This window comes from Nelusetta ayraudi, unplaced genomic scaffold (assembly GCF_046127955.1).
Source record: "Nelusetta ayraudi isolate G7.1 ecotype Tasmania unplaced genomic scaffold, CSIRO-AGI_Nayr_v1 ptg000011l, whole genome shotgun sequence".
In the NCBI taxonomy this organism is placed as follows: domain Eukaryota; kingdom Metazoa; phylum Chordata; class Actinopteri; order Tetraodontiformes; family Monacanthidae; genus Nelusetta; species Nelusetta ayraudi.
In genome coordinates, this window is record NW_027466061.1 from 7369377 (window position 1) to 7392735 (window position 23359).

The 23359-nt window shown below is 42.6% G+C and overlaps 1 protein-coding gene across 1 annotated transcript; it reads left to right on the forward strand.

Moving 5' to 3' along the window:
• The first annotated feature begins 808 nt into the window (after window positions 1-808).
• On the forward strand, window positions 809-23136 carry LOC142884606 (transcriptional regulator ATRX-like). Its single transcript, XM_076020369.1, has 34 exons — window positions 809-1003; window positions 2047-2153; window positions 2236-2288; window positions 2845-2873; window positions 3020-3141; window positions 3327-3443; window positions 3739-3848; window positions 4062-4129; window positions 4223-5952; window positions 6607-6673; window positions 11313-11467; window positions 11675-11836; window positions 11916-12021; window positions 16190-16268; window positions 16350-16529; window positions 17379-17523; window positions 17654-17763; window positions 18017-18160; window positions 18247-18424; window positions 18513-18650; window positions 19193-19368; window positions 19464-19581; window positions 19805-19929; window positions 20019-20092; window positions 20184-20507; window positions 20595-20683; window positions 20761-20866; window positions 20978-21155; window positions 21519-21710; window positions 21860-22003; window positions 22112-22186; window positions 22290-22385; window positions 22479-22607; window positions 22706-23136. Exons 1-34 carry the CDS (start codon window positions 984-986, stop codon window positions 22814-22816), a joined length of 5757 nt encoding a protein of 1918 aa, XP_075876484.1. The 5' UTR covers window positions 809-983; the 3' UTR covers window positions 22817-23136.
• The last annotated feature ends 223 nt before the right edge of the window (window positions 23137-23359 follow it).

The following is a 23359-nucleotide window of genomic DNA, read 5'->3' on the forward strand; positions in this document are numbered from 1 at the left end:
ACTCATCCAACAAAAATATATGCATGAAGGTATTTAAAAAATATAGTTTATTTTGTTTTATATTATCTTAAAGATGAAATGAACACAGATGAGCTGCCCTATAATTGAATTTCTCTTTGGGGCTTCAAGGAAAGTCCCAAACCACCTTTTTCAGTGCCACCAGGACTGCAGTTCAAATTGTCAACCCTCAGGGCACTATTGCTATGGCTTTGCTATCATCTGCACATATACCAACCAAGTTGCGCCCCTGTTATTTCAACCAGCTCAACCTAGTATGACAGGCCACAACCAGCCCTGTGGGGAAATCACAGTTTATGATGGAGAGTGATCTGATACAATACACGTTTTTAATTTATCAGATGTTAAATAAACTGGAAAGAAACATTGTCAAGATATCACACATTGTTAATTGTGTTGCATTGATTGCACCCTTGATTATTTGCCTGGTTAAGGAAGGAATGGCATACAAGGTGTTTTTACTTTTTCCTTCTTCTTTAAAAATAATGTATTCATTGTTACTGTTTTGTTTTTTGTTTATTATTATTATTATTATTATTTAATTTATTATTATTATTATTATTATTATTATTATTATTATTATTATTATTATTATTATTATTATTATTTACAATACAACATTTCTACATCGCCAAACAATTGAGCCCAGTAACAGGCTCATTAATTTGACGAAAGACCCCCCCCGCAAGAAGAGGCATCGTCATTTTTCTCTTTCACATCCCCGCCACAAGATGGCGGTCACGTATCCCCCATCCATTTTCTATGACCGCTTCCTCCATTAACATTTGGAAGCCGAGCGTCCACATTACAGGAAGTGAAGAAGACGAAGAAGAAGAAGGGCTAAAATAAGCTAATGTCTGGAGCAAGGATGCCGTGAGCAAAGAAGTGCAATACCAATACATTAATATGTCGGATTGTGACGCTACAAGGGTTTGAACTACTTGAGGTTGCTCACTTGTCCCATCATGTCAGCAACCACGTTGAGGTAAAAAGTGTTTCCTTGCAAATACGGCCGTTTATCTGAGACGAGCCACTAGTTTGCTAAGTGGTCAGCTAGGTGTAACGGCAAATGACTAAATATACTATTATATTCATTCGTAATATAATGTAATAAAAAGTTTACATATCGAAGAAGGACCGCGTTATTTTGGTATTAACATAGTGTGTTTTGGAGCTGCTGTATAGTACGCAGGTAAACATAAAAACATGGCGTTTTGTATCAAGCTCTTTGCAGGACGCGACTGTGCTTCCCTGTTTTGCAATCGCAGTTCCAACGCGGATATTAAATACAACAAGTGCATGACGTTATTAAAGTGTGAGCTCCATATATTTTGAGTTGCGACTCTGAATAAAGCCGACATCAACCTGTGATGTCACAATGGAGCTCGTAAAGTTCAACACTGGTCTGACCTTCTTTGTTTTATGAAAAAATTAAATTGAAAAGTTATTGCGCTGCATAATAGTATTAATAACTTTTCTTGCCTCATTGAGAGATTAAGGGTCACAGACCCGCTTGAGCTCATCTTGATGATTTAACATCAAAGAATGTTAGAATTAAAATGTAGTGCAATGTGCTAAATGTTCTGTGCTTGATGTTAACCATCTCAAGGCAACCCATAGCAAGGGGTGTGGGTAATTAAAACATCATAACTGACTCTATTATTTTCATTGTTAGGCCAGGATTATGCAGTACTAAATAAATGTTTGTGGAATTGTCCTGAAAATGACCCTCTTTGCATCAGAGCTTGAGTGTATGGCAACCTTTTTCAACTTTCCATCATGATATTATATCATACATTATTCCACTGTCGTTTATCAAACTGATATTTTCCAATCTTGTACTAATGTAAAATCATACATGTTGATTAGTGCACAAATTCAGATTGAGGTTGTTCTGTTTGGACAAGTTTTAATTCACTTATAAAAACATCTGTATAGGTACTACGCAGGTTAATTGTGTAGTCCTTTGTTTTTAAGTTTTATGTAATGTATTTTGTTTTTTGTTTTGTCTCTTTTGCATCTCTGCAGCACCACAACCAGTAAGCTGAATGTATTGGTAACCAAGCTGCATGAGTTCTTGGCTCATGCATCTGTTGAGGATAGTGGTCAGACGTCAACCTCAAAGGATACAGAAGGTATAGCTGATGAAACTGGAGACAAAACACGTGTAAACATGTTTGCAGACTTAAAACACATGAACCTCTTCGATCTTTTCAGGTCCGACAAGCAGGCTTCCGGTAGAACACTCTACAGGTCATGCTGTGTCACAGGTGAGTTGTGTTGTTGAAGTACATATGTAAATTATACTTAAATGTGTTGCAAATTCATTTAAACTGGCTTGTACCTCCCCCACTTCACAATAAATGTACTGATCAGATACAATATACTGTAACTACTGTAAACTAATATATTAACATATTGAATATAATGTCTGTTTATTTATTTACTTATTGAAATGAAAGCAGTCATATTAGTCACTGCTCTTGCACAATGTTTTTGTTTGCTATCTAGGAATTTAGCAAACAAAAGAAAGCAACTCATTCCAACAATATATCCACTAATCTTTTTTACTGTGGTCTGCCTTTTCAACTTATTATTATTATTATTTTGGTACATAGTCTCTTAACTAATACAGATCTTCAGAGATGAAGCATAAGAGCTTCTTCATTCTTTTTTGTTCCTTGCCAGTCGCCATTCCAATGCCAGTGATGATGTAGTGTTTCATCTAACCTTTCTCTTTCTGTCTCTTCATATTTGTTATGTTTAAATACACATTTTAGGTGAATCTGTAATTTAACTAATCTAAAACACTGCATTAATCTTTAGGTCGGACTGGATGCCAAATATTCAAGGAGGTTTGTTGACATTTTATTTTATTTGCAAGCATAGTTAAAGCCCAGAAGTATATGACCTACATAATTTAGCTTTGGCCTCAAATACTGTATGTTGAAATAAAACGGGTGGGATTTATAAATGTGATTATTTTTATTTTAAACCTCAGAAAACCATCTGTTGTCATAAAACATTCTGGGCTGGATGAGTCTGGGGACTCAAACGCAAGTAACGACTTTGATTTGCCAATCACTACAAATGGGCATTATGACGTCACAAGGTTGCCAAAAGGTAGGATTTTACTCATTTCTAGCATGCTTGTAAACATTTTAGCTCTTCCTTACTTAAAGGCTAATTTAACCCTATCGTTTGATAATTTTGACTTGTTTAATGAAGTGTGTGTGTCTTGAGTTAACTTTAGTCTATAAATATAAACACATATTTATTGAGGATGATAATTGTTTTTTTTTTTCCAGGCACTGTGCTGGTGAGGCCTGAACCAGTTGACAGTGGGAGAGATGACTTCAGGGGCCCAGAGTTTTGTAACCGTAAATCAGGTGTTCCGCGCAAAGAGTTCCCAAGAAGACGCACAGGTCAGTTTCTGCTTGTTTATATTTTGACATACTGAATAATTACTCAATGACGGGGTTGGAAAGCCTGAACGTTGCTTAAGAGAAAACAAACATTTAACTGTGCTCAAATTTTGGAATAGAAACACATATGTTAGTATTAGTTCCTTGCAATCATTGAACTATACAACCATTTACTAACAAATTAGTGTATTTGTACCTTTTTTTTGAATTTGAAAATTAATTTTCCATTTCAGTTTGGAATGAGATTCCTGAAGCTTGCGTATCTGTTTATCTTCAACGTTTTGTGCTTGAACAGGAGGTGAAAACCTGCAAATTGTCTGTTGCACTGCTTGTGGCCAACAAGTGAACCACTTCAAGAGAGAGTCCCTCTTTCGGCATCCAATGCTGAATGTGCTTATTTGTAAGGTGAGCCTGCATACCTAACAATAATGTAATTAATTGATATTCATTCATTGTTGTTAATAACAATGAAGTCATGTAAGTCAGAATTTATCAACACAAGTGTCCCTCCAAACCCACAATGACATTCGGACGTTCTTGTTTTACTCCTGTCAGTGTCGAGTCTTCATCCCTCTCTTTCTCTTTAATGTTGTTTGTGAAATTATTTGATTTTCTCAGTCCTGCTACAAATATTACCAAAGTGATGACATCAGCAGGGATGGAGATGGAATGGATGAGCAATGCAGGTATTTTCCTCAGTACGTTAACTGATATCGGCCCAGGGTCTACCTCGTGCTTGCACTCTCTAAACTGTTTTTCACCCTCTAAAACTCCTGCAGGTGGTGCGCTGAAGGAGGCAACCTGATCTGCTGCGACTTCTGTAGCAACGCATTCTGCAAGAAGTGCATTCTAAGAAATCTTGGGAGGAAGGAGCTTACTGGCATATTGGAGAGCAAGTGGTACTGCTACGTGTGCAACCCTGAGCCACTGTTGGGCCTGGTGGTGGCCTGTGACAATGTTCTCGAGAACATGAGCATGGTGAGTCTGTTAAACCAGCACCGCAGTAGGAACAGAGAAGAAAGTGAAAAAATTCAATCGGAGGAGCTCTACAAGCTCTTGCCAGACTTGTCACAGAGCTCTCGTTTCACCGGCATGGATGGCAACGTGGTGTTCAACTATAGCACCTTGCACGTTTCCAAGGAAGTCACCAAAAAGACCCAACAGTTAGTGGAGTCAACCAACATCCTAAACCGAACATTCCTCAGTTTGATCCGAACTGTGATGACAAGCAAAGGGCCTGCGGACCTACGCCGCATGTACCTGAACTCTTTTCTGTCTGTTGTAAAAGGATTAAAAAAGTCGATTGCTGCTCTGGAGGAAAGCCTCAAGGAGGAATTCAGTGACTTGGATGTGAGCTCTTGGGAAACATTCTGCGACGACTTTAATACCCAAGCAGCTGCCGAAGCGGAACTGGTGCTGGACATTTCCGATGTCACGCGCTTGCGCGGCTTGCGCAGTTTGGCGGCAGAGCATTTGGTGGGGGAAAGTTCCGAGTCCCAGCGCCTGGCTGGCGGGACGCTCGACAATCCCGGCAAGGACAATAATTCATGCCCCGCTGCGCACACAGCGGAAGACGCGAGGCTGAACCCCAGCGAAAGTGGCGTCAGCATGACCAAGAAGCTGGTGGTGAAGCTCACGCCTGTGGCTTTGGGGCAGGATTCCACCTCCGTCCTCCCCAAACAGGAGGACTGCTGCTCGGAGGACGGTACTGACGATACGGCCGCGTTGAAAGACGAGGCGGGGGGTGACGGCGCCGCGAGCCACGACGCTTCGGCCGTGTCGCTGCACGCAGAGGCAGCGGAGCACAGCAACAGGCGCTCGCCTCGGCTGAAGACCACGCCTCTGCGCCGGCCCAGTGACGCCAAGGCCAAAGCCTCGCGCCCGGCCGCCGACAGCGACTCGGAGAGCGAGGGCGACTCCGCCGCGGCGCCGCCCGCCAACGTGGAAGGACGAGTCCTCACGGGCGACGACTCGGACTCGGACGAGGTGCCGGCGGCGCTGCTGGAGGGCGCCGCCGTGTCCCACAGCTCCGACGAGGAAGGCTCGCAGGCATCGACCCAGGTGACCAAGCCGCGCCTCTTCTGGCTCGCCAAGAACACGCCCCTCTCGGCCGACAAGATGCGCCGCAAGCGCAAGATGCTGGGCCGCTCGTCCGACTTGGGCGACAGGAAGGGCAGCGGCTCGGAGTCCTCGAGTGACGGACGAGACTTGCCCCTGGAGATCCAGCACCTGAACACGCTGAGGTCCGTGGGGAAGCGCCCACTGGTCCAAAGGGAGAGCGACCTCGCCGCGAGGAAGAAGAGGAGACTGCAGCCCAGGGTGACGAAGAGCACATCTCACCAGGAGGCGACAGACTCGTCGTCCTCGTCCAGTGAAGACAAGCACGACGACGACGACAATGATGAAGATGACGACGACCACGACTCCGGGAGTGAAAGTGATCAGAAGATGAAGCCCATCACCGAAGAAGTGTCCTTACTGGGGGCAGTGGCATTCCATCAGTCCTCAGGTGAAGCTTACAGTACACTCCCCCCCCCCGACCCCCCGACCCCTCCCCCCCCTCCCCATGGATTCTGAGAGTTGACCCATCTCCAATTTAACTGATGTGCTGTGGATTTGCTTGCTGTGGACAGCAGCCACATAATGCCAGATTCAGAGTTCCGTTGGTGAATTCCGTCCTTTACGCAATTTTTCTTGCACTGCTTTTTGTAGTTGTGTAAAAACGAATGTGTAGAAATCAGCCCCTTTGTGATGTCACAAAGGACTCTGTTATTGCCCTGATGCAACGAGTGAATCAGGTGTCACCCCCGTCAGGTGTGTGTTCCACCCTCTGAGACTGACACAAGGCTGGTTGTAAACACAGGGCAACTCCACTGAGCCTGGGATGAATAATAAAGATCCGCCTCTTGGCCTTAAATTTTTAACATCAGTTCCACTTTACATCAACGACATCAACAGATGGGATTTTAGGAATAATTTAAAGGAAAAACCCCTGCAGTGCAGGTCCTAACATGACCTGATGTGGATCGTCTCTGTGAAGGAGGTGCTACCCTTTGGCATGTCAGCATCATGCACCCTATAGATTACTTTCATCATGTGTGTTTGCTCGGCTAGTTTCCTTTACAAATCGAACTTGATTTATTTCTTTATCCTTTTGCTTCAGGAGACGAAGAGCCGCCTGAGTCTGGCCCCTCGTGGGCTGCAGAAGAAGAGGACGACCCAGAAAATAGGTATGGCTCCAAAAACCTGGGCGTAGCGCTCAAAAAACAGCTCAAGTGCGGCGGAAAGGTGGCGTCCTCAAACCGCAGACCCAGTGCCATAGTTAGCGACACATGCATCATTAAAAGGCGACTGCGGGGCACCCGAACCAGGCCAAAGCGTAGCTGCAGTCGAGCCCCGCAGGTCAAATACACCTTTTAGAGGTTGACTTTTCTTTATGATGCAACCAGATTGTTTCTGTGTGGGAGGTTGTGTCATGGAGTCTCATTGGGAGATCACAAGGTACATTTTACTGCAGTATTCTTATCATTTGTTGGGCTGAAGCTGTTGGAAAAGGGGAAACTGTTGCAGTTGACTTACTCAAAGACTTCTGGGCCGCACGTTTTTCACCTTAAGTCACTCTTCTTTTACATCCATCCAGTTTTACACTGCAGGTGTGTTTTTAGTAACAGTATTATTAGATTTTCAGTACACCCCCAATATTTTTCTCTTTCGCCCTTTACGTAGCATCACTGTAGTTTTAAGCAGATGGACTCTTGTTATTTGAAGGGAGCTCAAGTGTGAAACGTGTCGGCAATCTCCAAAATGTTTCATCACTTTCATTATTTCTGACATTCTTTGTATTTTTGCACCAACTGTAGGCAAAGTCAGCAAGGTTAAAAGCTTTAAAATGCAGTTTGATGCTGCTGAACTGCTCTGTTTTTCCTCATGCTGTGTTTGCTTATTGCTTTCCACCTTTTGTTTTCCTTTGACCACCAAGGGACTGTTTGATTCCAAATACAGACCCTTCAATTTATTTAATCACTTTTACTGCTTGCATGAGCACTTGTCCTTTCATTTACATGATGCTGCTGGTGATGTATTTTTTTATTTTATCTTGTGCAACAAACCTAGAGCTATAGTCCGACACTTAAAAAAAAAAGTACGTTATTTTTTACGTATTTTGTTCCCCATCAATAAAATGATATGCAAGTAGGTTAATGATGAAGCCAACATCTAAACCTTGAAATAAAAAACACTTATTTCCAGTCGTCCCTGATGATCTCCCATTAGTCTTCTTTGCGAGGGCAATTGCAATCAGACGCTTCATCAGTCGGCACACTACACATTAGAATGAAATCATGTTGTCTTAAATGAAATCTGCTTTGTCGCTACACACATGAAGCCGTCGGACATCTTTTAGCCGTCCTCTGAGTGAATGTTGGCTTTTATATTGATGCGTACTTTCCCTTTATACTTGATCTGGCTGATGGATCACGAGCACTTGCGCCGGCTGCTGTTCATTTATTGCCCAATGTCAAATGAAAAGGTTGAACAACAATTGATCATTTTCACACCGCCAGTGCTTATATCGTGTTTGGTGTATGTTTTACCCCACTTTCTATGCACAGACTCTACTGCTGACCATTTTCTAAAAGGCTCTACCATTTGAATGCTGATTGTGTTACCATTTATAAACATGGCTTAAATGGTGCTCAACAAATGAATAGTTCTATTTTTCACCGGCTTGAAATGAATTGTAATCAATGTATTCTTTTTTTAAAGAAACTTAACCAGGTCAGTGTTTTTCTCATTTATCTGAGGATTGGGAGTGGGTTGTGAAACACACAATGGAACTCAAGAAGTGACCCAATTCATATTGTTCCTTGAATGACTTCCATGTTTGTTTGTTCTTCTCGTGTGTTTTTTCCAGGTCGGATTTTCAGACAGCACGGCAGTGAATGACGTGCGTCTCTTGATTGGCACTGAGTAGTTTGACTTTTTGTTTTCAACCATAGCTGTAGCATGGTAGTGTTAGAAAATGGTCGGCCATAGACTTTTCATGGTTTTGTTGTTGTTGTTGTTGTTGTTGTTGGTGGGATAAAACATACACAGCACTCGCTTAAAACCAGAACAGCATGCCATTATTATTTTTATTTCTTGTCCATTTTCTGCTTTCACTGCCTGCCCAGCTGTCAGCAGTCACATCATAAGTAGTGTCCTGCTTTCAAAGTCATTCGTCTGCAGTTTGCGCCTCACTTCGTTAACCACAGACGTTACACAGTGATGGGCAAAAGTCTTCGGGCACCTCGTGTATTTGTGATGTACTGTATGGCGCTAAGAATCAGTTTTAAGTCTCCCAAGTGCAGTTTAGTTCACTGCTGTCACAAACATTCAACCACATGCGGCATGTGCGCTGTACCGTGGTGTTCAGAGCCGGACGTTCTAGGAAGACGATGTCTCCCATGCAACACATCCACGCCACAAGAACTACGAGAGTTTAGTTTTCTTACTTTGTTTTATTCATAATAAACCACAAAACAACTTCCAATCATTTTGTTAGTGTGCCTCTGATTCAGCCAAATGTTTTTGAAACAAACAAACAAAGAAAGGCAAATATTTAATTACAATGGAACTGAGTGTTCAAAAACTGTTTTTGAACTGCTGTTTTCCTTGGATAGAGTTTTTCTACCAAGTGTGGTAAACCTTTTTGTAAATTCTCTTGTTAGACCCTAAATTGCACCGGATGGTGTGCATAATTTCCCCAAATAAATATTACTTCTTAATTACAGTTTTGATACAAAGCATTCATGAAAATATTGCCACTGCCAGTCATTTTCATACTTGGTAATGCAGACTACATTTTTAACCAAAGTGTGTCGCTCCAGGGGCAAATGGCGTTTACATCATACAAAAACCAAAAACAACAACATGTCCGTAGACGACAGCACTGGCTGGCTGAGCACTTCCAATCCATAACCCAACACTCACAAAACTACCAAATAGACACACTATTTACTAGAATGAACTTGAAATTGAAATTGACAGCGATCATTAATGTTGCGAGTGTGCCAGTAGTTTGTGTCTGGTGTAGTAGTAGTGTTTTTATTTGTTCCCGTGGGAAAATTGGATTGCAGCAGATCACGCAACACAACACAAGGCATTTCACAAATGGGGCTACACCTCAGTAGTGATCCTCGGTTATTGAAGTTGCAAACTTACATTACTCATGAAATGTTGGGGCTATTTGACCCAGGGATGAAACAGAGTGCACCAAAAAATACACGATAACCTTAAGAAGTGAACTGTATTTGAACTCTCTAAAGTGTGCACGTGCCTAACTGTTTCATCTTTTTGTTAGTGGTGTACACTCTTAACTAAAGTATGTAATACTAAAGAAGATGAAATGCAAGGGTTAACATTGTATAAATGCCATATTTGGTTTGCGCCACCACAATAGAAAAATAAGACTTCAGAGCAGATTCCCTTCACTTTGTGTCAATAATGATTGGAAATCAGGTTCTTGTCCTGTCTAGTCCATGTTTTGACAATAAGTAAAATTTTTCATTGAGAGATTGATGGGGAAAAAAGGCAGTTAGATTCAATTTTCTAAATTAGTTTTTTTTTTTTTTTACCGAGTGATGAACTAATTTCTCACTCATTCAAGTCACCATTATTTTTGTACTGTGACTCTGAGCTCTGGCCTCACCTCACATCTTATTGGCTGGTGGGAACAGCTTGTCCCGCCCTATGTCACACCGGTAGTCTACCTTGTATCTCTGTTATGAACCGTCCCCTCGATGCAATTTAGCTGTGTGGGATGACTAGTGAGGACTAGTGACCACAGTAGTATTTGTCTGAGACCACCTAAAGCCGCTGCTAAAACAATGACTAAAACATCTTGTGCCTCTTGTTCTCTGGCAGATGAAGCAACCCTCTCCCTCTGTAAAGTTTGCTAAACGGAGTTTCACCCTCCCCCAGTCTTGTTGTGTCGTTAAAACAAGATCCCGCTTTCAGTCAGTGTGACCTAATACATGTTGAGGTGAACAGAGAGCCTGAAAATGAGCCTCAGAATATCAGTTGTGAGATTATCTCATCAGGATTTTTTTTTCTTTTTTTCGAGTTTTCTGTGTTTGTGTTTTATTTAATACTCTCAGTTGAACGTTTAAGTGATTAGCATGGTATGAACCACGTTGACTAGTGTCCCTCTGTTGTGGCTTATCGGTATCTGTGCTGATGTTGCTGCTAGCGGTGCCTTTCTCTGTTTCTTCTGTTTCTGTATTTGCGTCATGTTTTTCTGTTTGGTTGTGCTACGCGTGCGTGTTTTACAGTTGTCAAACTAATTGTGTCCCCTTAAGTTGCAGTGTGTGAGACGTCTCTTGGGCCGAATGTAGCTCTTCGACTGAAAGCCTAAAAAAACCTTCCTATTCCCCCTTTTCATGTGAAGGACAAACAAATGCCTGTTTCACGCTTTTGTGTCTCATCCCGTTTCCTGGAAAAGATTCAATTAAGAATTTGCCTTTCTGTTATTTTCTGTGAAAAATACTTGATTGTTTTAATAAATCTCCGCTGTTAAAACGACTTCTGTCTCACTTCTGTTGTGTATATCCCTCATTTTTACATGCATGTCTCTAAGTGGTGTCGCAGCTCACTTCAATGGGTTTGCAAATTTATTTGAAGAGCCTCATTTTGGCTCATAAAGTGGCTCACTAAATGCAGCTGATGAGGCCAACGGCACAGGCACACCTGCCACCCCAAACGGCTCTGCACAAATACCTTTTGCTGAGACACTTTTAATTTGATGTTTTGCTGCAATATTGAGCTGATGATGTTATTGATCATGAAATAAACCTCAGGCACATTTTCCCCCTTTTTGTCTACTTTTGAAAGAATCGCTAAGAAATTGCTTTTGGCCCAAATCAATGCCAACTTCTCCTCGGGCGATGATATCTCTTCGGATGATGAGACGCAGGAGGATGAATCTGACTCGGATGGTCTCAAGGAGGTCAGACAAAGGGAAGAGCGCGGTGCCACAGATGAAGATGGTAAGTGTTTTTCCTCAAAGGAGTGCGCCGCTAGCTTTTCGCAGTGATGCATCTTTTTGACAAATCAAGGACGCCTCCAGTTTTCGTCCTGGTGATCCACAGTCTAAATTGGTATTTTAATTCACAGCTCAGATATTTGAGTAGAAAGCCTCCCTTTCATGGCTGGTAAAAGGGAAGAGCTGATGGCAGATTGTCTCTCTGCTGCAGGGGAAGGCTCTGTTTCCGATTCATCTGACAGCACGAGCGAGCACAAAGCCAGACACCACCTTCTCCAACACAAGCTGTCCCTAGATGATGCTGCGTCGAAAGACAAAGCTGCGGCAGAGGTGGAGAAAAGAAGTCGGAGGAAGGATCCAAGAGCCGGCAGCTGTAAGCCATTGTCATAACAACCGCAGCTTCTCCGCACAGGACTGCCATGTTCTCATGTGAGGCTCTAACTTGTACCTAGCTGACAGCGAAAGTGGGGACAACAATTTGGAGGAGGAAGGTGATGACTGGATGAGCGACGAGCTGAGTGGGTCAGACGGTGAAAATGTGGAAGATGCACCAAAATGGTAATGTGAAATCAACCTTGAAAATGTCATTATTTTATCCATGCAAAAACATTTGTTCAAATTATTGTTATAATTCGAGACTGAACCCCGGCGATAGACCAGCTCTGAAGCAGAGCAGGTCATCGCAAGGCGAAAGACCCGTTTGTTCTTCGTATGTTTATTATTATTTTTCTCGGCTGCGCCGCTTCAAACCCCAATTTCACCCCCTTAACATACAGTGGTATGAAAAGGTTTCGGCACCCCTGATAATTTTCAAAGTTTCTCCTTTATATATCATTGGGATTAGCAATTTCAGGAAAATATATCATATAGCAGACGAACACACAATGAAGTTTATAGGATTTCCAGAAAGTGTGCAATAATTATTTAAACAAAATTTGTCAGGTGCATACATTTGGGCACCCTTGTTGTTTTATTGATTTGAATATCTTTAGCCCTAATTATTGGAACACCAAATTAGTTTGGTAAGCGCACTGACCCTTGTCCTAAATACACAGGTGAAATCAGTCATGAAAAGGGTGTTTAAAGTGGCCAATTGCAAGTTGTTCTCCTCTTTGCATCTTCTCTGAAGAGTGGCAACATGGGAGCCTCAAAACAACTGTCAAATGACCTGAAAACAAAGATTGTTCAACATCATGGTTTAGGGGAAGGATACAAAAAGCTAGCTCAGAGATTTCAGCTGTCAGTTTCCACTGTGAGGAACATAGTGAGGAAATGGAAGACCACAGGCACAGTTCTAGTTAAGGCCCTGAGTGGCGGGCCAAGAAAAATCTCAGATAAGCAGAGGCGAAGGATGGTGAGAACAGTCAAACTCAACCCACAGACCAGCTCCAAAGACCTACAACATGATTTTGCTGCAGATGGTGTCACCGTGCATCGTTCAACTATTCAGCGCACTTTGCACAAGGGGATGCTGTATGGGAAAGGCATGCGGAAGAAGCCTTTTCTGTGTACATGCCGCAAACAGAGTCGCTTGAGGTATGCTAAAGCACATTTGGACAAGCCAGCTTCATTTTGGAATAAGGTGCTGTGGACTGATGAAACTAAAATTGAGTTATTTGGACATAACAAGGGGCGGTATGCATGGCGGATGAAGAACGCAGCATTCCAAGACAAACATTATTGAAAATCTGTGGTGTGATTTAAAGCGGGCTGTTCATGCTCGGAAACCATCAAACCTGACTGAACTGGAGATGTTTTGTAAAGTCCAAAATACCTTGAACCAGAATCCAGACCCTCGTTGGAAGCTATAGGAAGCGGGGGTGAGGGGGCAAATTTATGCACCTGCCTAATTTTGTTTAAATAATTATTGCACACTTTCTGTAAATCCTATAAACTTCATTTCACTTCTCAAATATCACTGTGTTCGTCTCTATGTGATATATTTAACTATTTAACTGAATATTTAACTGAATTACTGATCCGAACAACCAATGATTTATATAGTAAAATCTTGAAAATCATCAGGGGTGCCCAAACTTTTTCATACCACTATACCTGGATCCTCGCACAATCTTGCATGCAGGTCAAAACCGTTGAAAAATTTATTTTTTTGAAAGAATTTTACACACTTGCTCAATAGCGCCCACTACATAGAACAAAACACTAAAATGGCGTTGGCGCCCTCTAGGAAGGTTGTAGACACATGGGACAAAGACCTACGTGTTCCTTGAATTCATACCTAATTGTCATAAATGCTAACCTATTACCGCAAACAAACCGGAAGTGAGATATTTTCACTTGTTTGAGAAAAGCTCAAAACACAATAATTAGGAACTGTAGGTGCGACATACTTGAAATCGGAGTATGATGTAGACCAGACCTCCATGACCTACAATCATCAAAAGCTTTGTAATAGAAGCTTTAGTTTTCATTTTATGGCCCTTCAAAGTAAAGGTCTTTTAAAAAAAAAAGAATTTAACCCCATTTTCACCCCTTTCCCATATTCCAAAACTCACCAAATTTTGCATGCAGGTCGGACCTGCCCCAAATTTTTATTTCTTGAAAAAGAATTTCAAATCCACTCAATAGCGCCCCCTGGAGAAAATGGGGACTGTCTACCCCATTTTCACCCCCTTAACATGCTTTGATATGCACCAAATTTTGATCACTTGTCGAGGCTGCGAAAATCTTCCCGTCATTAAAAAATCAGGGCAAGAGCTCCTCCAGAGCACCACCTACAGGCCGAGACGTGAAAAACATTCAAATGGCCGTAGCACCCCCTAGGAATGTCGCATCGACGTGCAACAAAAACCCGTACGGTCTAACGTTTTTGATACGTCAAACAGGAAGTGAGATATTTCTACTTATTTGAAATCGCCCAAAAATGTACTGTCCGTTCATTCACTGGCCACACCTACACCGTTATTCACACTTGGATAAAAGTTACACAGTTAGATTCCTGAAGATCCTGGCTAAACGATGATGCCAATATATTTCCTGTAGATACAGAAATGGCCGAGTTGGAAGCATTTGTTTCCCAGATTTCAATAACCGAGACATGAGAAAAAAACTTTAATGGCCATAATCACCTCCTGGAACGGCGAAAATTTGTGCAACAAAAACCCACGCGTTCGTCTCATCAAACTCTACGTTGCATAGTCTCTAATTTTTTTGATACGAAAAACAGGAAGTGAGATATTTCAAGTTGTTTAAAATCGCCCAAGAATGTGCTGTCCGTTTTTTCACTGACCACCGTTACTCACACCCCGGTCAAAGTTACACAATTAGATTGCTGAAGCTCTCAGCTAAAAGATGATACCAATATCTTTTATGTCAACACAGAAATGACGAGTACGAAGCATTTGTTTCCAAGCTTGCAAAAGTGGAGCTAGCGTTAGCCTCTGCTATTGCTACCCAGCAGGCCAACGCCTTTATTATTATTCTCCCTCTTTTTCAACACACAGGCAATTGCACTTTGTTTTCTGCTGTCTCCAATTTTACAATTTTATGCACAGAAAAAAGTATAAGACAATAAACAATGTTTACCACCCTCTAAATCATTGCGTTAATTGTTCACATTTATGGATATTGTTAGAACGTTGGATCGACTTTGAGCATGAAAGATCCACATCGCAGGACACTGACTGCATAACGTTCTTTTTATTATTATTATTATTTAATTTTTTTTCAACGGGTACCTACAGGCAGAACATGATCAAAGCAGCAATGTAGGACATACTATTGGCTATTCAAACATGACAATCATAAATGCTGGCTTGTGATTGGACAACGCCCCACAACAACAGACGTATAACTGCAGCTCAGCCCTCTGCTCACTCCCTTTTCTTACTGCCGTGAGGTAAGGCCTTCACAATTCTCCTTATTGCAACTAAGGAAATAAATTAATTTGTATAGGCATGTGAATCTTTGTGTACATGTTGACTCGGGCTTTCCTACCGTCAACATGCTGCTTTGATCATGTGTATTCATGTGTCACAATTTGGACATTCTGTTCCCCCACTTTAAGTCTTTGCGATCCAACCCATTTCATGTAGACGCAGAAATGACCGAGTTCATAGCGTTTGTTTCCAAGGTTGCAAAAGCGGAGCTCATTCAAACACCCACGTGTTTGTCTCATCAAGGCCTCATCAAGGCCTTTGGATGAGGCTGTCGGCGTCGGCAGAGGTCGGGGGTCATAGGGGGTCGGCGGCGGCCACGTAGGCTCAGCCTGCTTGCAGGTTTAATTATTATTCATGATTTATTTAAACATTTGCCTATGAGACGCATTATTTCGTTTTCAAGGGGGCTCCTCAGCAAACAATACCTTGCACTATGCAGTGCAAAGGAGTTGAACAATCCCTTAATAACAACAATGTAATCAACCCAAAGAAAGACAAAAAAATAAAATATGCGAGTGAGTAAGAAAAAAACAATTAAATTTCCAATTACTAAATAATCGTTCACTAAAAGCCAAATTTACTTGTGTATAGGGGATTGTGTTCTAACATGTGGCTGATTAAGTAGCATGAAAGGGATTTATGACTTTGATTCCACTCTAAAATACCTTTAACTTCCATTTTATTGGTCACAGTTGGAACACTAGAGACGAAACATTCTACTCACATGACATCACATCATGTGATCCTGTGGCTGAAATTAACACCCCAATTCAGTTGTCGCAGTAATACCTTACGCTGCTCTCCTTTACCTTTCCTGTTTTTTTTAGCTTCAGGTCACCTAAAAGGAAAACACCCCCTTGTGAGGACGTGCCCTGCATTTTATTGTCCGACTCTAGTGATGAACAGGTACGAGCCGACACTGCTACTCATGCTGGCTGAGGTTAACCGACGCGCCTGTGACTGGAGTCTCTTGTTGTCTCCTGGCAGAGCAATAGAGAGGATGCAGGCGAGAAGCAGAACCAGGGCACCCCCAAAGGACGCAAAAAGATCCGCAAGATCATGAAAGACGAGAGTCTGTGCGCGGCCACCCAGGAAGCCCTCAAAGAGGAGGAGGAGAGATGCAGGAGGTTGGCGGACAGGGAGCAACAGATGGGCGACAGTAGAGAGGTACTGCTTGCCTTATTTGGGATAAATGTTTTGGATGAGGTCCTTTTCAAAAAATAATCAAAGGAGACAAAAGTATTCTCATTCTGTACTTAAGCTAAAGTATGGATACTTGTGTAAAAAAAAACAACAACTCAGGTATAAGGTGATTCAACTCCTTTACTCAAGTGAAAGTAAGAAAGGACAGGTTCTGAAATGCACTTAAATAAAAAGTAAAACTGTTTTTTGTTTTTTTTCCAATAATGAAACAATACACTCATTGATAATTTTGAAAAAATGAAAAAGTTGTGTGACAGAATCATCTGAACTGAAGTGACCAGAAGTCAGAGGCTCAAAAGCTCTGATTCTCTCAATTCAGTATATATATTTTTTTCTTTTGAAACTGCAGCACAACCAAAGTGCAATCAGTAATAGTCATGACCAGTAAGCCATTATTGGATGCTAACATTTTTAATAACAATAACCAATGTCATTTTGTACAATTTTACAGTGACCTCAAAGCTTAGTTACTGTAAAATAACCCCCCCCCAAAATATGATCCACTTTTATGCTTAACTACACGGCATCGTTCAAATCGCTTCACTTCAAGCTACAACTACCAGAATAAATAATAAGTGAATTACTTTGAACATAATTGTTACACTTTTAAACACAAAAGTAACAAGCACGTTTTCCCAATGTAAGGGATAGAACGTTTTTGTACAAATATATAAAGTCGTCAGAAAAATAAATACTCAAGTAAAGTAAAGAAATGATCCATGAAAAATCTGCCTAAGTAGCAAGGTAACAGAGGTTTTTAACAGTCAGCAGGTCATAATACAGTATTTCAAAGCATACGACTTTGGTTTGCAGGTCATCGTGATAGAGGACGAACTGTCTCAAGTGGCGTGTTCCATCACCACTAAGTTGGTCCTGGATCAGGACCCGGTGACCAAGGAGCCTCTTGTTCAGGTCCACGGGAACCTGGTGACGAGACTGAAGCCTCATCAGGTGGACGGTGAGTCGCTTTCCACCAACCTACACAATCGTATCGCTTGACTCTAGACTCTGAAATGACTGAAGTGTCTCACGTTAAACAGTGTGTCTAAGTTTCTCTGTGTATGTTTTCTGTGTGTTGTGTATAACAGGAGTCCAGTTTATCTGGGACAACTGTTGTGAGTCTGTCAAGACGGCCAACTCTTCCCAGGGCTCGGGCTGCATCCTGGCTCACTGCATGGGCCTGGGGAAGACCCTGCAGGTTAACACTGACTTCTCTGTCTTCTTTCATTGATCCTTAAACAGTCAACAAGTTCAAAGCAGTTTATATTAACGGTCCAAGATAGTACTGGCACTTGACAAATACATTACTGGAAGTTTTGCATGTTAAGTCCGATGTAGACCAAAATCTCTGTTTGGTCCAAACTAATCTGCACCCTGAAATAGACAATAATTTTGTGTCTGTCATAATTTTTAATTTTGCATTGGTCAACACATTTGTGCTCTGTTCACAGGTAGTTACTTTCCTCCACACGGTGCTGCTGTCAAAGAACCTGAACTTCAAGACTGCTCTGGTCGTGTGTCCCCTCAATACTGTTCTCAATTGGATCAACGAGTTCAAAAAATGGCAGAGCAACATGGGACTCGACACAGTCAAAGTATGCAAAAGCAATTCAGATTTGCTAAGCAAAAACTGAGCTAAGACAGTGAGGTGTCCACAAAACACAAACATTTTGTGTTCCAGGTTTCAGAACTCGGGACAGTTAAGACTCCCTCCAAACGGATCGCCGCTCTACGGGTGTGGCACGGTGGGGGCGGGGTCATGATCATGGGGTATGATAATTACCGCATCCTGTCTTCGGCCAAGAGGATCAGTAGTGAAGAGTTGAAGGAGGAGCTGAAGAGTTTCCTGGTGGACCCAGGTACGCTTTAATTGTCATGGACATCCAATGAAGAGTTGTGTTGTTGTATTTTTATTTTTTATTTTATTGTTGTTTTTTTTCCCCCCAGGTCCCGACTTTGTCGTGTGTGACGAGGGACACATCCTACGCAAGGAAGCATCAAATATTTCCAAAACCTTGAATGCAATTAGGACCAAAAGACGAGTGGTGCTAACAGGCACACCACTGCAGAACAACCTGGTCGAATGTAAGTCCACTGGGTCCAGAGTGATGGCGTCACCTCCAAGTCAACCCCCCAACAAACAAACACTTTGGTTTGGTTTAGGTTCGGTCACCGCTTTGAGGCATTGACAACTCAGCAGCCAATACAAACTATGTTTTATTGAGAAATGCATCAATGAAATTTTAAATATGAAAAGTGTTTAGAATATAAATGTAAATATCGAATCCTTGTAGTAGTATTAAAGTTCAGGTTCAGGTTTATTCTAGCCATTTCAACAGTAAAATAATAAGACAGTTGATTACTTGATCCTTTTAGTATTAAAGTTAAGATTGAATATTTGTTGGATCCATTTATCAGAAAAAATGAAAAGTACATTTTGACATTTTCATCCAATTTTAAAGCTGTTGTCTTAATAGAATGTTTCCTCTTTCTGTGGAAAGTGTGAGTGACTTCAGCAGATCAGTGTTTAAAAGCCAGAGTGCATTTTTTTTTTTAATAGTTTACACACTCTTCATGTCAGCCTTCTTATATTTACTTGTCCAGTTGTATCCTGTCTCTCCTCTCAGATCACCACATGGTCAGTTTCATTAAAAAGAACCTGCTGGGCTCACTGCGCGAGTTCCGAAACCGCTTCATCAACCCCATCCAAAACGGCCAGTGCGCTGACTCCACCCCCAAGGATGTGAGAATCATGAAAAAGAGAGCTCACGTCCTTCACGCCATGCTGTCCCGCTCTGTGCAGGTAAGAAAACAAATGTCTCAATTTTTTATTTATTTTATTGTTTTAATTTGCGCACTGGATTTCCCACAAATCTGCGCCGTTAACTGTCTTGGCAGAGGAGAGATTACTCCGAGCTGACCAAGTGTCTGCCTCCAAAACATGAGTACGTGCTGGCAGTGAGGATTTCCCCACTGCAGTGTGAACTGTACCGCCGCTATTTGGATCTCATCACTGGTAGGAATCTCTCTGCACATTTATCCTGTAGGAACAAGATGTAGACGTGAGGCATACAGGAAATATGGAGCAACAATCAGTGCTAATGCTTTCCTTTTCCTTCTTTAGTTTCTGGTATATGTATACTTTTTTTTTTTTTTAAAGGAAATAGACCGGGGTCATCTGGAATAAATGCATGTTATTTTTTTCTTAATTGTTTTGTTTGTTTGTTTGTTTTTTAAAGGAGGGTGTTCTGTGAACACTTTATTAAAGATGCGACCCGGAGCAAACCTGTTCAAAGACTTCCAGGTGCTGGGCCGGATATGGACCCATCCCTGGTGCCTTGAGCTCCACTACATCAGGGAGAAGGTTGTAAACTAATTGATTTGTTTTCTGTACCCATCAGTTGTGCTTTTTTTGTGGCAGGACAGTGTTTTTGATTTGCGCCATGATTGCAGGAAAAACTTGAGAAGAATCAGTCGAAGGCAGCGGCTGCTCTAAAACAGGGACTCGGCGCCACGGTGGCTGCGAGGTAGCTGCCGCTCGTATCTCCAAATTCACTCTGTCTCAACATTTGGTATGACTTTATCTCAAAATGTTCAACTTTTTCCTCCTAAATGTAGTGCCGTGATGGCAACTGAAAGACGAGAAGGGACCCATGATGACATCAGCGAAGTGCCGACCACCGCCGTCACCAGACAAGCGGAAGGCGATGGAGCTCCGTTGCTACCAGTGCAAATCTGTTTCCCGGCTCCTAACACAGTCGGTGCTGAAGCGTCACTCTGTGCAGGCGAGGCAGGTGGCGCCACCTTGAGGCCTCAAACCCTGAACGAGGGCTGGTTTAAGAGTCACCTGACCGAAGCCGATGCCAAAGTCATGGAACACTCGGGGAAGATGGTGCTGCTGTTTCAGATCCTGGAAATGGCCGAAGAGCTGGGCGATAAAGTGTACGCAGCGCTGTTTATCCGATGCTTTGCCCGTGAAAACTGATGCTGGTCCTCAGAGATGCTCACTTGTCGTCTTCACCCCCTCAGACTCGTCTTCAGTCAGTCCTTGACGACGCTGAACATCATTGAGATTTTCCTCAAGGCCTCCCACTCGGCCAGAAACCCGCTGGCCAAAGGTATTCTTTGCAATGTTAATAAAAACATCTCCCCTCAAGGCGCTTCTTTTCACCTTTGCCCTTTGTTGCTCCCACAGCGGGTATGTGGATCAAAAACGTGGATTACTACCGCTTGGACGGGTCCATCGGCCCTCAGCTGCGACAGAAATTGACCGACAACTTTAACAAATATGATAATCAACGGTAAAAATGACTTTGTCCTTTTAAAAAAAAAATAATAATAAAATAAATAAATGAATGAATAAAATAAAGCACGTTCACAAATGACCCTACGATCATTCACCTCTGTTTCAGCGGCCGATTGTTCCTCATCTCGACCAAAGCCGGCTCGCTGGGCATCAACCTCATCGCTGCCAACAGGGTGGTCATGTTCGACGCCTCCTGGAATCCCTCCTACGACATCCAGAGCATCTACAGAGTGTACCGCTTCGGCCAGCTCAAACAGGTGTACGTCTACCGCCTCTTGGCCCAGGTGAGTTCACCGGATTTCGCAGTGGAACCGCCGGCACTGTCAGACCGTGCACAGAAAACAAGGGGGCTGCTTTGATTCACACTGCTGGATTATTTCCGGGACTGTTGCGGGATTATTTCGCTCCGTCTCAATTAATGTCGCATCAGTTAGGTTTCAATATCTTTTTGCATTTGTATCCCACTAGTTTCACTGTGGATATTTGTTATGTAACTGTGGAGCAGCCTTCAAATGAAGGTTTTATTTTAAATGACTAAATGAAAAAGATTCAACCAATGGGGAGTGTGAAAGCTGCTTCCAACTCAACCATATGTCTGTAGTATGAAAGCGCTGCGTTTTAATTGGACCTTTCGTTTCCCCCGCCAGGGCACCATGGAGGAGAAGATCTATGACCGTCAGGTGACCAAACAGTCTTTGGCCAACCGGGTGGTGGACCAGCAACAAATCGAGAGGCACTTCACGCTCAACGAGCTGGCCGAGCTCTACATGTTCAAGCCGGACTTGTTGGACTCATCGGCCTCCAGCAAGAGCAAAAGGAGCACGCCTGCGATGCCGCAGGTATCAATTAATCAACCAATCAGTCAATCAAACACTTTATTTGTCCCAGAGGGGCAATTTAAAAGGCATAATGAGCAGCGTACGCACCCCAGGGGGGCTCCCACACCTCGGGCCCCGAGAGTTTCTCAAGTCTCTCCGTCCGTTGTCAGGATTTCGTGCTGGCGCAGCTGCTGCAAACCTGCAAGGACCAGATTGTGTCTTTTCACGAGCACGAGTCTCTGCTGGACCACAAAGAGGACGAGGAGCTGAGCGAGGCCGAGCGCAAAGCTGCCTGGGACGAGTACGAGGCTGAGGTAAGGAGCTGAGTGGCGAGCCTCATCAGCACCCTGGTGCTCGCTGCAGAAACTGCAAAAGGTCAAAGTTGAATTGCTGGTCAGTCATTGTCTGTTTTGGCTCCTCAGTCGCTCTTAGCGGCCCGACCAGGCCACGACAACCCCAGCCTGAACTTGACTTCAAAGACCAACGAGGAGCTTTTGGTAAAGGATAATTTTTTTTCCTTCTGTATTCTTCCGAGCTTCTGCAGGAGACATTTGTTGTTTTTCCCCCCGTTTAACATCATGTGTGACCCTCATCCGGCAGATGCTGCTCAACAAAACCAGAACCAACGTGTCAATGGCCTTCCAGTCGCTGCAGAAGATCACTTTGCACACTTTGCAGGATTACGTGGCGCATGTGGTGAGTGAGCCGCCAGCCTCCGCCGTGGAGCCACCTTTGATCTTTTTTGAAAAGCAAACATTATAACGGTAATGTGTTTTTTTTTTTCTGCAGACACAACAGTATCCACTGCTGGCGGTGGCTGAGGTTCAAGCCAAAGCTCAGATTTGGAAAACTTTTGACGAGACCGAGCAGCAACGCAGACAGGCCATGTACAAAGACGTGCTTGCACAACAGCATTCGGTGAGGACATCTTTTAATTTGTATTTTTCTTCTTTTTTTTTGGTTGCATGCACACCCTGTGCAAGCCCAACTCACCCCTGTGTCACATCCCTCCACAGCTCACCCTCAGAATCCAGGCCATTCTGAACAGTCGAAGGAATCAAGCGATGCAGGTGTCCACCCCAAGCACTAATAATGCGGGAAACCCTGTCGGCTTGCCGCTTAACTGAATGTATTTTTCGCAAGGCTGAAGGATGTACACATTTATGTAAACAATTGTTATTGTATTGTGTACGTACACTCCCGTCTTCTTTTAGCCCAGCTCTTGAGGCTGACTGTGTGAAATGTTGACCACTATGACGTTCTTTAACTTGAGCTTTATACCTTGTACTTAAGAATATATACTATATTACAGTGTTAGTCTGTGTTTTATAAGAAATTTGACTTCAGTTTTCATTTTTCAAAGCTTACTAATAAGCCTTAATAAATTTTATTTGTTTTAACTGGTTATGCTGCTGTAATAAAATACATATTGGACACTGTCTCTTGATTGATTGCTTTCTGCACTCATTTGTTCTTTTTGGATGCAAAAATCGGGTGTTTTGCTAGCCCACTGTGTTATACTGGACACAAGTATTACGAACACATTATTGTTGAGCTGTCAACACAACTGAATCAGTTGATAATTGCTGAAAATATTCTCGATGTGATGATGAATTTCAGGCGAAGATGTCAGATACGGTGCAAAAAATTGAATGGAGAGACCTTAGTGA